The sequence below is a fragment of the Octopus sinensis genome, linkage group LG28 (assembly GCF_006345805.1).
Source record: "Octopus sinensis linkage group LG28, ASM634580v1, whole genome shotgun sequence".
Lineage (NCBI taxonomy): Eukaryota > Metazoa > Mollusca > Cephalopoda > Octopoda > Octopodidae > Octopus > Octopus sinensis.
Window position 1 is genome coordinate 8,186,250 of NC_043024.1, and position 14,233 is coordinate 8,200,482.

The 14,233-nt window shown below is 41.2% G+C and overlaps 1 protein-coding gene across 3 annotated transcripts in view; it reads left to right on the forward strand.

The window, feature by feature from the left end:
- LOC115225840 (acid phosphatase type 7) overlaps positions 1–14,233 on the forward strand; it is a 52,718-nt gene that overhangs the window by 23,869 nt on the left and 14,616 nt on the right. For all 3 annotated transcript variants that reach the window (XM_029796826.2, XM_029796825.2, XM_029796824.2), the window contains 5 exons: positions 991–1,173; positions 2,754–2,779; positions 5,009–5,106; positions 8,581–8,649; positions 10,949–11,063. In XM_029796826.2, coding sequence (XP_029652686.1) covers positions 991–1,173; positions 2,754–2,779; positions 5,009–5,106; positions 8,581–8,649; positions 10,949–11,063 — 491 coding nt within the window. The remainder of the gene's footprint in view (positions 1–990; positions 1,174–2,753; positions 2,780–5,008; positions 5,107–8,580; positions 8,650–10,948; positions 11,064–14,233) is intronic.

Below are 14,233 nucleotides of genomic sequence, written 5' to 3' on the forward strand. Positions count from 1 at the left end.
GCTTCCATCTATCTATCTGTCTCTCTATTTCTCTCTCTTTTTCTCTGTGTCTTTTAATATTTCTGTCTTACATCAATGCTCTCTCTTTATCCCTCGTTCTTTCTCACTCTCTTTTTCAATGTCTCTCTCTATCTCTCTCTCTCATTCATCATCATCATCATCATCGTTTAACGTCCGTTCTCCATGCTAGCATGGGTTGGACGGTTCGACCGGGGATCTGGGAAGCCAGAAGGCTGCACCAGGCTCCGGTCTTATCTGGCAATGTTTATACAGCTGGATGCCCTTCCTAACGCCAACCACTCCGTGAGTGTAGTGGGTGCTTTTTACGTGCCACCAGCACGGGGGCAAGGCGAGGCTGGCATCGGCCACGGTCGGATTGGTGCATTTTCCCTCCATTAATTCTCACCTTTTTATCGCTTTTTGTCCTGACTTTTTCTCCCCTTACTTTCACTTTCTCTTCCTTTTATCTCTTCTCTCTCTCTCTCTCTCTCTCTCTTGTGTGTCTCTTTCTCTCGTGTGTCACTCTCCCTTTTGTAAAATTTTTGTTTTTGTGTGTTTCTCTCTCTCACTCTCTCTCGTGTGTGTATTTTTCTCATGCATGTGTCTCTCTCTCTTACATGTGTGTGTGTCTCTCTCTCTCTCACTCTCTCTTCCCTCTCACTCTCTTCTCTCTTGTCTCAATCTCTCTCACTCTCTTGTGTCTCTTTCTCTCTCTCTCTCTCTCTCTCTCTCTCGTGTGTATGTGTATGACTATCCCTCATGTGCGTGTGTGTCTCTCTCTCTCTCAATCTCTCTGTCACTCTCCCTCTCTTGTGTGTGTGTGTGTGCGTCTCTTTCTCGTGTGTGTGTCTATGTCTCTTTCATTCTCTCTCTCTCCCTGCTTTCTCTCTTGTCTCTCTATCTCCCACTCTCTTGTATCTCTTCCTCTTTTGTCTCTCTCTCTCTCTCTCTCTCACTCTCTTCATCTCTCTCTCTCTCTCCTCCCTACAGTATACCGATGTGGCGCCCCAGAAGGATGGAGCAAACAGTTCAATTTCACAGCAAAGCGCAACGACTCCAGCTGGGCCCCCGCGATTGCCCTCTTTGGTGACATGGGAAGTGCGAATGCCCAGTCTTTATCCCGACTTATCCAAGATGTGCAGCAAAATTTATACGATGCCATCTTCCACGTAGGTAAGTCAGGTTTGGCAACAAAGCCATTGCTTTCTCATTCTTCTATCCTTTTATTGTTATCAGTCACTGGACCACGGCCATACTGGAGTACTAAGTGCTGCAAGGGCTTGGGTCAGTTATATGTTGTCTGTGGGATGACCTCAGCAGCTGGGCGCGTTGACCGGGAGTTCGGGCAACTGGAAGGGGCAGCCGTGAGGCGTGCGCAGGGAGCGGGGATTTCGGCCTTTTTGAACAAGGGTCGTCGATGTGTCAAGACATGGGAAGGCGTCGCTCAGCAGATGGGCGCGTTGACCGGAAGTTGGGGCAACCGGAAGGGGCAGCCGTGAGGCGTGCACAGGAAGCGGGGACTTCGGCCTTTTCGAACGAGGGTTGTCGACGTGTCAAGACGTGGGAAGACGTCGCTCAGCAGCTGGGCGCGTTGACCGGAAGTTGGGGCAACCGGAAGGGGCAGCCGTGAGGCGTGCGCAGGGAGCGGGGATTTCGGCCTTATCGAACGAGGGTCGTCGACGTGTCAAGACGTGGGAAGACATCGTCGCTAAGGTTGGGTGAAGCAGCTGCTATCTTTAGTGTTCGGGTCAGGGCTGTGTCGAAGGATCCGTTACCACTGAAGGGTCTCCATCGGAACGAAGAGAAGGTAGGTGCCTTTATATTCGAATCGCGCCCACACTACATTGTCTTGACAGTGCATGATAGGGGCAGCCATGAGGCGTGCGTAGGGAGCGGGGATTTCGGCCTTTTCGAACGAGGGTCATCGATGTGTCAGGACGTGTATGATCATTGTAAATGAATATCACTGTCATACAAGTTATTTCATATTCCAGAAGTCGGAACATGTCTGGCCATGGGGGAAATGCTACCTGGCTTTGCAACGGTACAGTTGTTAATTCAGGTTCAGTCACACTGTGTGGCACCTTGGGCCGGTGTATTTTGCTGTGGTCCTGGAATGACACCAAAGACTTGTGTGTAGATTTAGTAGACAGAAACTGAAAGAAGCCCAGCATAAATATATATATATTATATATATATATATATTATATATATATATATATATATATGATGGGTTTCTTATGTATGTCATTATTCAGTATTATTTCAAAATTTCTTGCCAATAGAGAAGAACCGGTTTCTGACCTAGATCCAGGGCTCCTTCAATGGAATTTCAACATCAACTGGGTATTTTTGTATGTATGTATGTGTGTGTGTATATGTGCAGTGTATATGTGTCAGGTCACTTTTTGCATGGTCGGGTCGTCGGCGACTAAACCGGCAACCCCAGCAAGCTTGCTTGGTGAGGAGGGTGTTTATTGGACACCCTGCGGGATGAAAAACAAAACCCGTCAAAGGGCGGAGGAACTCTTGAGAGTCAACGGCCATCCAATAAATGTCTTAATCTCTCTGACCCGTGCAAGCATGGAAAATGGATGTTAAAATGTTGATGGTGATCACAAGGATGAAGATGATGACAATGCTACTGCTGCTGCTGTTGATGATGATGATGATGATGATGAGGAGGAGGAGGAGGAGGAGAAGGTGGATTATGTATGTTGCTATCTAATTTCTTTTTCTTCTTTCTTTTGCAGGCGATTTTGCCTATGATATGCACAAAGTAAGTATACATGCACACACATATACACACACACACACACACACACACACACACACACATACATGACATGTATGCATACACACACATGCATGTGCAAACACACACACACGCAAACATACACAAACATTCAATTATACATGCATGTACTATCTACTAATATAATTGACAGTGTGTCCTTTCTCTCTGTTTGTCCATCTCTTTGACAATGTGTATCAGAAGCAGCTACCGTATTTTGGGGCATGTATGTAGTGTAAGCATTCAAACATTGTCACTATCTTTCCGAATCCTGCTGCACTTCATGTGCAAGTTTTGGTCTTCCGGAATCATCTTTGTGTATAAATCAACCTTCCATTTTTTTTTTGGCTGTAAATTTTACTCTAAAAAATTTTACTCAGAAATATGGTATATGTATGTACACACACACATACAGGTGTATATATATATATATATATAAACATCATATTTTCCAACATAAAAGTTATTCAGTTCTATATTTAAGAGATGAGGAATTATGTACATTATTTACATTATTTACATTTGATGGATATTTGTCCTCATCTTGTTTGTTGTTAACATATTTCAGCTGATATACCCTCCAGCCTTCATCAGGCGTAGTGGTTAAGAGCGCGGGCTACTAACCCCAAGATTCTGAGTTCGATTCCAGGCAGTGACCTGAGTCATAATAATAATAATAACAACAACAACAGCAATGAGCTCGCAAGATTGCGCCTCTGTAGTGGGAGAAGTCCGAAACATGGTCCTTTTGCTATTTATAAGACCCGCAGAAGAGAAAGTAGGTCAACCCCCCGACACCGAGAGCATCGACAGATGGATGAATGCGCATCCAGGCTCTGCAGTTGCGTAGGAAGTCGGGGACAAGAAACAGGAAGAAAGAGTGAGAGAAAGTTGGGGCGAAAGAGTACAACAGGGGTCACCACCTTTAGGTGTTTTTGCTCAATAAACACATACAACGCCCGGTCTGGGAATCGAAACCGCGATCCTCCAACTGCGAGTCCGCTGCCCTAACCACTAGGCCATTGCGCATCCACTCATGCTGCTGCTCCATATCATCATCATCATCATCGTTTAACATCCGCTTTCCATGCTAGCATGGGTTGGACGATTTTGACTGAGGGCTGGCAAACCAGATGGCTGCACCAGGCTCCATTCTTGATCTGGCAGAGTTTCTACAGCTGGATGCCCTTCCTAACATCAACCACCCCGAGAGTGTAGTGGGCGCTTTTACGTGCCACCGGCACGGGGGCCAGTCAGGCAGTACTGGCAATGACCTTGCTCGAATCTTTTTACACATGCCAACGGCACAGATGCCAGTAAGGCGATGCTGGTAACGATCCTGCTCGAATGGTGCCTCTTACGTGCCACCGACGCAGAGGCTAGATAGCCGCTCTGTCAACGATCATGCTCGGATGGTGCTCTTAGCACCCTACTAGCACGGGGCACAAGTGCCAGTAAGGCGACGCTGGTAACGATCACACTCGAATGGTGCCTTTTATGTGCCACTGGCACAAATTGAATGCTCTTTAGAAGAGTGTGTATTTACAAAGAAAATTTGACAGTGGCTTTAAAATTTGGCTTGGTTGCCTCTGTGTGTGTGTGTATGTATGTGTACACAAACACAAGTTTTTTTGCCTATCATATGCATTCACAAAGCTTTGGTTGGCCCTGTGCTATAGTAGAAGACAATCCAATTGTCTTTGCCAAATGCAAGCCCTGCCTCCCATCTCACAAATCAATAGAAACACAACTGAACTCATTTCCGTACTGACATATCTTTATATATAAAAGTGAGGTTGTGTGCTGTCTGTCTCCTACGATTTAGATTCCTAACTACTCCCACATTTTGCGGTGCAGTTTAACCAAAACCGGGTATCTTATAGTCGTGATTCATATCGAGCCCTTCTGGGTATTAGCGCGCGTCTATGACGAGTCTACGATTTAAAAAAAAATTTACCATCAATTTTTCCCATTTTTAATGCATTTTTGGCATATGTAAGGGAAGTAACTCTCTAAAAATTTATTATTAAATCTCAGAATGTAAAAAGCTACAGTAACATCCCCCCCCCTTGTGGTTAGCCATATTGAGATGGCTATTATACTTTACATCTCTAAAAATGCTTATATAGTTATTTCCCTTACAAACCCGAGCAACGCCGGGCGATACTGCTAGTATTTATATATACACGAATATACTTATTTATATTTTCTCAGGGCCATGGTGAAGTTGGTGATAAATTCATGCGACAGATTCAACCAATGGCTGCAGTTGTTCCTTACATGACCTGCCCAGGAAACCACGAAGCATATGCGTATGTATACATCACATTCTTACATTCCTGTCATCTTATACTCATATCATCATCATCATCATCATCATCATCATCATCATCATCATTTAAAGACTATTGTCCATGCTGACATGGGTTGGATAGTTTGACCAGAGCTGGCAAGCTGGAGCAGTGCATCAAACTCCAGCCTGATTTGGCATGGTTTCTATAACCGGATGTCCTTCCTAATGCCCACCACTTTAGAGAGTGCGCTGGGTACTTTTACGTGACCCTCAACACAGGTGCTTTTACGTACCATGGCATGGATGCTTTTACATGGCACCGGCATGAGTGCTTTTTATGTGACACCTCCACTGGACTCTTCCAGGCCAATCCTCTCCACCCGGGGAACTGGCCTTAACACTTATGCAGTGGAACACAGGCCTTCATGAGTACAGAAAGGCACCAGGCATTTCAGTCCTTTGTCATCTTGCTTGAAAGGTTCAGCATTCTAAGATCATTTTTCAGTACTTCATCTCATGTCTTCAGTTCTTCGTCTCATGTCTCCTGATTCATGAAGACACAACATACAAATTCAAATTAGGACAGACTTTTACCATAAAAAATCACTTTACCTGTTAGGCGTTACTACCTGTCAATCAACCAGTTTGATCTATATATATATATATGATAGATCGTTAGCTCCTACACGCATTTTTTTCTCTTCTTGTTTTTTTCCCTCCTTTTTTTCTCTCCTTTTTTCTCTCCTTTTTTCTCTCCTTTTTTCTCCCCTTGTTTCTCTCCTTGTTTTTTTTCTGTGTATCTTTCTGTCAAAGAGCATAGGCTCGAAACGTAAAAGACTTTTTCTATTCCTGAGCGCTATACTAATACATTTGTTTGTTTGTACTCCACCTGTCTTCATCATTTGTTTTTTTCGTAAACTTTCCCACACACACATTTTTATCTTTCCATGTGTTCTTCCACCAATATAATTATATATAATATAATCATCATCATCATCATCATCATCATCGTTTAACGTCCATTCTCCACGCTAGCATGGGTTGGACGGTTCAACTGGGGTCTGGGAAGCCAGAAGGCTGCACTAGGCCCAGTTTGATCTGGCAGTGTTTCTACAGCTGGATACCCTTCCTAACGCCAACCACTCCATGAGTGTAGTGGGTGCTTTTTACGTGCCACCGGCACAGGTGCCAGGCGAGGCTGGCAAACGGCCACGATCGGATGGTGCTTTTTACGTGCCACCAGAGATAAACCACTATTACGCAATTCTAATTATCTATTTATATATAAATATATATTTATATTGTGAAATTTGATTTAATGCTAAATTGAATTTTTCCCTGTAAGTTTGGAGTTATGTTCCCTAATATTATTATTATTATTATTATTATTATATATATATATATATATTCTGACCAGCGTCGTGTTAACATCGTTGTTTTTCGTCCGCCGCTATAGGCATCGCCGATAAGGCTCCTTTCCTTGCGCCAGAGAAAAAATTTGTTTGCTTGTTATCAGTCGTAAGACACTTGTTGTTGTTTTCACCGTTAAAGCTTTTGTATTCCATTATTTTTTTTGTTTTTTTATATTCGTCCCCTTTGCTGTCCTGGTGTCCGTATGCATTCGATCCTTCTTCCAGGAAATCTACGCTCCCAGCTTAGTTTTTCTAATGCTCGTTGCTTAGTTTTTCTTGGAGGGCTGGCCGTGATCTAGTAATCTCAAGATTAATCAGCCGAATTACTACGATGATCCGGTTCTTGACTGAAGACTGGGGTTTCGAATGCCCTGTCCGTGTTTATTGTATCGTCTTCTAAGAGTTATACTTCTTGTCCATGTTGTATTTTTCTACATACCTTAATATATATATATATATATATATATATATATATATATATAATATATATATATATATATATATATATATATATATATATTTTTGTATATTCTTTATCTTTTACTTGTTTCAGTCACTAGAGTGCAGCCATGCTGGGGCATCGCCTTGAAGAATTTTTAGTCAATGCATTGACCCCAGTGCTTCTTTTTTTTTAATTTGGTACTTATTCTGTTGATCCCTTTTGCTGAAGCACAAAGTTACAAGAACACAAACACAGCAAGACTGATTGACAAGGTGTTGTGGTGGAGGACAAACACAGACACAAAGGAACATACACATAGATATATGCATATATATATATATATATATATAGATATATATATATATATATATATATATACATATATATGTGTGTGTGTGTGTGTATAGATACACACACACATATACACAATGGGCTTCTTTCAGTCTTTGTCTATAAGGCTTTGGTTGGCCCAAGACTTTTGTCACACAGTGGGACTGAACCTGGCACCATGTGGTTAGGAGCAACCAGACTATTGGATATTGTTATACACCACTGCTCACAATGTGCTTCCTTGAATCCATACACGCACATATATAAAGCACCAGGTTGGCATTAGGGAGGGCATCCAGCTGTAGAAACACTGCCAGATCAGACTGGAGCCTGGTGCAGCCTCCTGGCTTGCCTGTCCCCAGTCAAACCATTCAACCCAACCAGCAAGGAAAACAGACATTAAACAATGATGATGATGATATATACACACAGGCGCAGGAGTGGCTGTGTGGTAAGTAGCTTGCTTACCAACCACATGGTTCCGGGTTCAGTCCCGCTGTGTGGCACCTTGGGCAAGTGTCTTCTACTATAGCCTCAGGCCGACCAAAGCCTTGTGAGTGGATTTGGTAGACGGAAACTGAAAGAAGCCCGTCGTATATATGTATATATATATATGTGTGTGTGAGTTTGTGTGTCTGTGTTTGTCCCTCCAACATCGCTTGATAACTGAAAGAAGCCCGTTGTATATATGTAGATATATATATATATATGTGTGTGTGTGTGTTTGCGTGTCTGCCTTTGTCCCCCTAGCATTGCTTGACAACCGATGCTGGTGTGTTTACATCCCCGTAACTTAGCGGTTCGGCAAAAGAGACCGATAGAACAAGTACTAGGCTTACAAAGAATAAGTCCTGGGGTCGATTTGCTCGACTAAAGGCGGTGCTCCAGCATGGCCGCAGTCAACTGACTGAAACAAGTAAAAGAGTCAAAGAGTAAAGAGTATACATACACTATATATTATGTGGCTAATAATATTTTCAACCAAGATGTTACAACTATATCTAATTATTCAAGTGCTTCATTTCTCTGTATGTTCATATATTTACTCAATTGTTGACATTTAGTAATAGTCTTTCTCATTGTTCTAATGTGCTATTTTTTTATTATTAATGAAACTGTCAGCATTTTTTATGTCACGGGTATACTAGTATATATGTTTGACCTTAATGTTCATATGTAGTGGTTTAATAAATTATGTGATTGGGTATTATCTGGCAGTTGATAATTGATTTAGATAATTGATTTCTCCATTTTCTTATCTAGTATATATAAATATATTTTTTTCTCTCTCTTTTTTTTCCTCTTCCAGTAACTTCTCAAATTACAAGAACCGGTTCCACATGCCTGGAGATATTGACAGCAATAATATGTTCTTCAGGTATGTAATTATTTACCATTTCCTTGTTTAATTTCAGTTGATGTTTTCTGTGACTGCATGCTAGCATCTTTTGTGGAGGCGCAATGGCCCAGTGGTTAGGGCAGCAGACTCGCGGTCGTAGGATCGCGGTTTCGATTCCCAGACCGGGCGTTGTGAGTGTTTATTAAGCGAAAACACCTAAAGCTCCATGAGGCTCCGGCAGGGGGTGGTGGTGATCCCTGCTGTACTCTTTCACCACAACTTTCTCTCACTCTTACTTCCTGCTTCTGTTGTACCTGTATTTCAAAGGGCCGGCCTTGTCACTCTCTGTGTCACGCTGAATATCCCCGAGAACTACGTTAAGGGTACACGTGTCTGTGGAGTGCTCAGCCACTTACACGTTAATTTCACGAGCAGGCTGTTCCGTTGATCGGATCAACCGGAACCCTCGTCGTCGTGACCGACGGAGTGCTTCCAGTCCCCTGCTAGCATCTTTTGGTCATGACAATGAGAGTTCCAGTTAAATCTGATCAACAGAACAGCCGCATGAAATTAATGAGGAAGAGGCTGGCTGAGTATTCCACAGACACGTGTACTCTTGACATAGCTCTCAGAGTGATTCAGCATGACACATAATGTATCAAGGCTGGTCCTTTGAATTACAGCTACAATTCATTTTTGCCAGCTGAATGGAGCAACATGAAATAAAGTGTCTTTCCCAAAGGGGCACAACATGCCGACTGGAATAGTACTCATGACTTTACAATTGTAAGCCAAATGCCCTAGCAACTAATGCATGGGATTTTACTTCTCTGACAGTGTCTTTCCCAAAGGGGCACAACATGCCAACTGGAATAGTACTCATGACTTTACAATTGTAAGCCAAATGCCCTAGCAACTAATGCATGGGATTTTACTTCTCTGACAGTGTCTTTCCCAAAGGGGCACAACATGCCAACTGGAATAGTACTCATGACTTTACAATTGTAAGCCAAATACCCTAGCAACTAATGCATGGGATTTTACTTCTCTGACAGTGTCGTTCCCAAATGTGCACCACATGCCAACTGGAATAGTACTCATGACTTTACAATTGTGAGCCAAATACCCTAGCAACTAATGCATGGGATTTTACTTCTCTGACAGTGTCGTTCCCAAATGTGCACCACATGCCAACTGGAATAGTACTCATGACTTTACAATTGTAAGCCAAATACCCTAGCAACTAATGCATGGGATTTTACTTCTCTGGCAGTGTCTTTCCCAAAGGGGCACAACATGCCAACTGGAATAGTACTCATGACTTTACAATTGTAAGCCAAATACCCTAGCAATTAATGCATGGGATTTTACTTCTCTGGCAGTGTCTTTCCCAAAGGGGCACAACATGCCAACTGGAATAGTACTCATGACTTTACAATTGTAAGCCAAATACCCTAGCAATTAATGCATGGGATTTTACTTCTCTGGCAGTGTCTTTCCCAAAGGGGCACAACATGCCGACTGGAATAGTACTCATGACTTTACAATTGTAAGCCAAATACCCTAGCAACTAATGCATGGGATTTTACTTCTCTGACAGTGTCTTTCCCAAAGAGGCACAACATGCCAACTGGAATAGTACTCATGACTTTACAATTGTAAGCCAAATGCCCTAGCAACTAATGCATGGGATTTTACTTTTTTTTGACAGTGTCTTTCCCAAAGGGGCACAACATGCCAACTGGAATAGTACTCATGACTTTACAATTGTAAGCCAAATACCCTAGCAACTAATGCATGGGATTTTACTTCTCTGACAGTGTCTTTCCCAAAGGGGCACAACATGCCAACTGGAATAGTACTCATGACTTTACAATTGTAAGCCAAATACCCTAGCAACTAATGCATGGGATTTTACTTCTCTGACAGTGTCTTTCCCAAAGGGGCACAACATGCCAACTGGAATAGTACTCATGACTTTACAATTGTAAGCCAAATGCCCTAGCAACTAATGCATGGGATTTTACTTCTCTGGCAGTGTCTTTCCCAAAGGGGCACAACATGCCAACTGGAATAGTACTCATGACTTTACAATTGTAAGCCAAATACCCTAGTAATTAATGCATGGGATTTTACTTCTCTGACAGTGTCTTTCCCAAATGGGCACAACATGCCAACTGGAATAGTACTCATGACTTTACAATTGTGAGCCAAATACCCTAGCAACTAATGCATGGGATTTTACTTTTTTGACGGTTATTTCTCAGCAAGAAACATCTTGGACTGGAATGACTGAGGTTTTTACTTTAACATGTCATGTTTCTTTTCTTTGTTTCAGTTTTGATATTGGACCTGCCCATGTGATTTCCTTCTCAACGGAATACTATTTCTTCATTGAATATGGACTTTACCAGATTGAGCATCAATATCATTGGCTGGAAGCTGATCTTAAGGTGAGAGGTTCAATACTCGATGGGGGGGAAAAAGAAAAAAACTGAAATGGGATGAGGTTTATAAAGCCATGTGGCTGCTGTGAGATGTAACTGAGACTAATGTTATGAGTCATATGTGTGTTTATGTGTGTGTATGTATATATATCATCATCATCATCATCATCTTTTAATGTCTGCTTTCTGTACTGGCGAGCAGGGGAGGAGCTGCACCAGGTTCCAATCTGATTTGGCATAGTTTCTACGGCAGGATGCCCTTCCTAATGCCAACCACTCCAAGAGTGGAGTGGGTGCTTTTTATGTGCCACCAGTAAGGGTGCCAGTTATGTGACACCAACATCAGCCTGCTAACATATATATTCTCTTTTCTCTTTTACTTGTTTCAGTCATTTGACTGCGGCCATGCTGGGGCACCGCCTTTAGTCGAGCAACTCGACCCCCAGACTTATTCTTTTGTAAGCCCAGTACTTATTCTATCGGTCTCTTTTGCCGAACTGCTAAGTAACGGGGACATAAACACACCAGCATCGGTTGTCAAGCAATGCTAGGGGAACAAACACAGACACACAAACACACACACGCATATACATATATACATATATATACATATATACGACGGGCTTCTTTCAGTTTCCGTCTACCAAATCCACTCACAAGGCTTTGGTCGGCCCGAGGCTATAGTAGAAGACACTTGCCCAAGGTGCCATGCAGTGGGACTGAACCCGGAACCATGTGGTTGGTTAGCAAGCTACTTACCACACATCCATCTCCTGTGCCTATATATATATATATATATATTATATATCATATATATATATATATATATATATATTATTATATTTACACACATCATACACATATAGAAGTTGGAAATGTACTGAAAATACTTAAAATATTTGAAGTTTTAACTGATTTCACAATTTACTCTGATTTTCAAAAAGTTCAAGTAGAAAGGCGTAGCTTATGTTGCAGTTGTCTTGTTTCTGTGTTTGAAGTTTGCCCTATTTTTATAGGGAGTTCATGGGTCAAATTAGTATATGTTTTGAATAGGATTTGACTCATAGAGGATAGTCACACCACTGGTCTTAGAAATTTTTGTAGGCTCCTCACTACGTCTGTGTGTTAGTATTAAGCGATAAATTTTGGGTGTTAAGGCTGACACGGTTGCCTGAACAAACCTAAGCAATCAATATTATGAATGTTTTTTCTTAAGTGTTTGTGGAGAATGAACACATGATTAAGTTTATAGCCTTTTGTACGTTTCTTACTACATCTGTGCATTAGTGTCATGCGATAGTATATTTCATGCCCAAAAAGAAAGCCAAACACGGTTGGGCGAATATGTTTAGTTATAATCAGGACAAACCAAATTACTTCCATAAATCCTACACAGACAGTCATAAAATGTGGCTGCCCCAAATGTGGGACCTGCATCAATCTTATTGAAGACACAACATACAAATTCAAATTAGGACAGACTTTTACCCTAAAAAATCACTTTACATGTTGGGCGTTACTACCTGTCAATCAACCAGTTTGATCTATATAATATATATTATATATATATATATATATATATATATATATATATATATATGTATGTATGTATGTATATATTATATGTATGTATATATATATATGTATGTATATATATATATTTGTATATATATATATGTATGTATATATATATATGTATGTATATATATATTATGTGTATATATATATATGTATGTATAATATATATGTATGTATGTATAATATATATGTATGTATGTAATTATTATAGTATGTATGTATATATATAATATATATTATATATATATATATATATATATTATATAAAACGGGAAGGTTTACGAAAATAACAAAAGACGAAGGCAGGTGGAGTACAAACAAACAAATGTATTAGTATGGCGCTCAGGAATAGAAATAGAACAAGTCTTTTACGTTTCGAGCCTACGCTCTTCGACAGAATATACGCAGAAAAAAACAAGGAGAGAGAAAAATGCGTGTAGGAGCTAACGGTCTATCATGGCGTTCATATATATATAATATTATATATATATATATTATATATATATATATATATATATATATATATATATATATATATATATCATCATCATCATCATTTAACGTCCGTTTTCCATGCTAGCATGGGTTGGATGGTTTTGACTGAGGGCTGGCAACCAGATGGCTGCACCAGGCTCCAGTCTTGATCTGGCAGAGTTTCTACAGCTGGATGCCCTTCCTAACGCCAACCACTCCGAGAGTGTAGTGGGTGCTTTTTACGTGTCATCTGCACGGGGGCCAGTCAGGCGGTACTGGCGTAGACCTCGCTTGAATCTTTTTACACATGCCACCGGCAGAGGTGCCATTGAAGCGACGTTGGTAACGATCACGCTCGAATGGTGCCCTTTTACATCAGAAATTTCCTGAAGTGCAAGCAGGGTTCAAAGATCTTTGTCCTAGAGTTAAGGATGTTCCCCAGGTCAAGGGAGTCGTTTGATATCCTTGTCCATTCAGCTATGCACAGTTTACAATGCTTGACTATCTACATCCTTATATATAACGTATTTTAACGTATATAAGGAACCCCTTTTGCAGAGGTTCTACAGCTGGATGCCCTTCCTAACGCAAACTACTCCGAGAGTGTAATGGGTGCTTTTTACGTGCCACCGAAACTGGGGCCAGTCAGTTGGTACTGGCAATGACCTCGCTCGAATCTTTTTACACGTGCCACTGACACAGGTGCCAGTGAAGCGACATTGGTAACGATCACGCTCGAATATATATCTATTATATAAATTCCGTTCTGTCTGTCTGTGAGTGTATCCTCAGGGTCTTGGGCATCCTCCATCTGATTGCGCTCAAATTTGATATGTAGATACTGTATAAGTCTTGAAAAAATTACAAAAATCGATTCCAGGTGAGAATGCCATCGATAAAGCCGTGGGAATGTGCATTTGTAAAATCGTTTTTCTTGGAATAGAAAAAAAGTCTATCTTTATTTCTTCTTTTGCTGTTGTCTCAAATTTAGGTTAAATCAGTGTTTCTCAAAGGGGAGGCCTATGGGACGGTCGGACAAGTTGTTTTGAGAGAATTTGGTTTAAATGTTTGACAACGCAGCACTGTCCATTGGATGGTGGCGTTTTGCTCGTATATATATATAT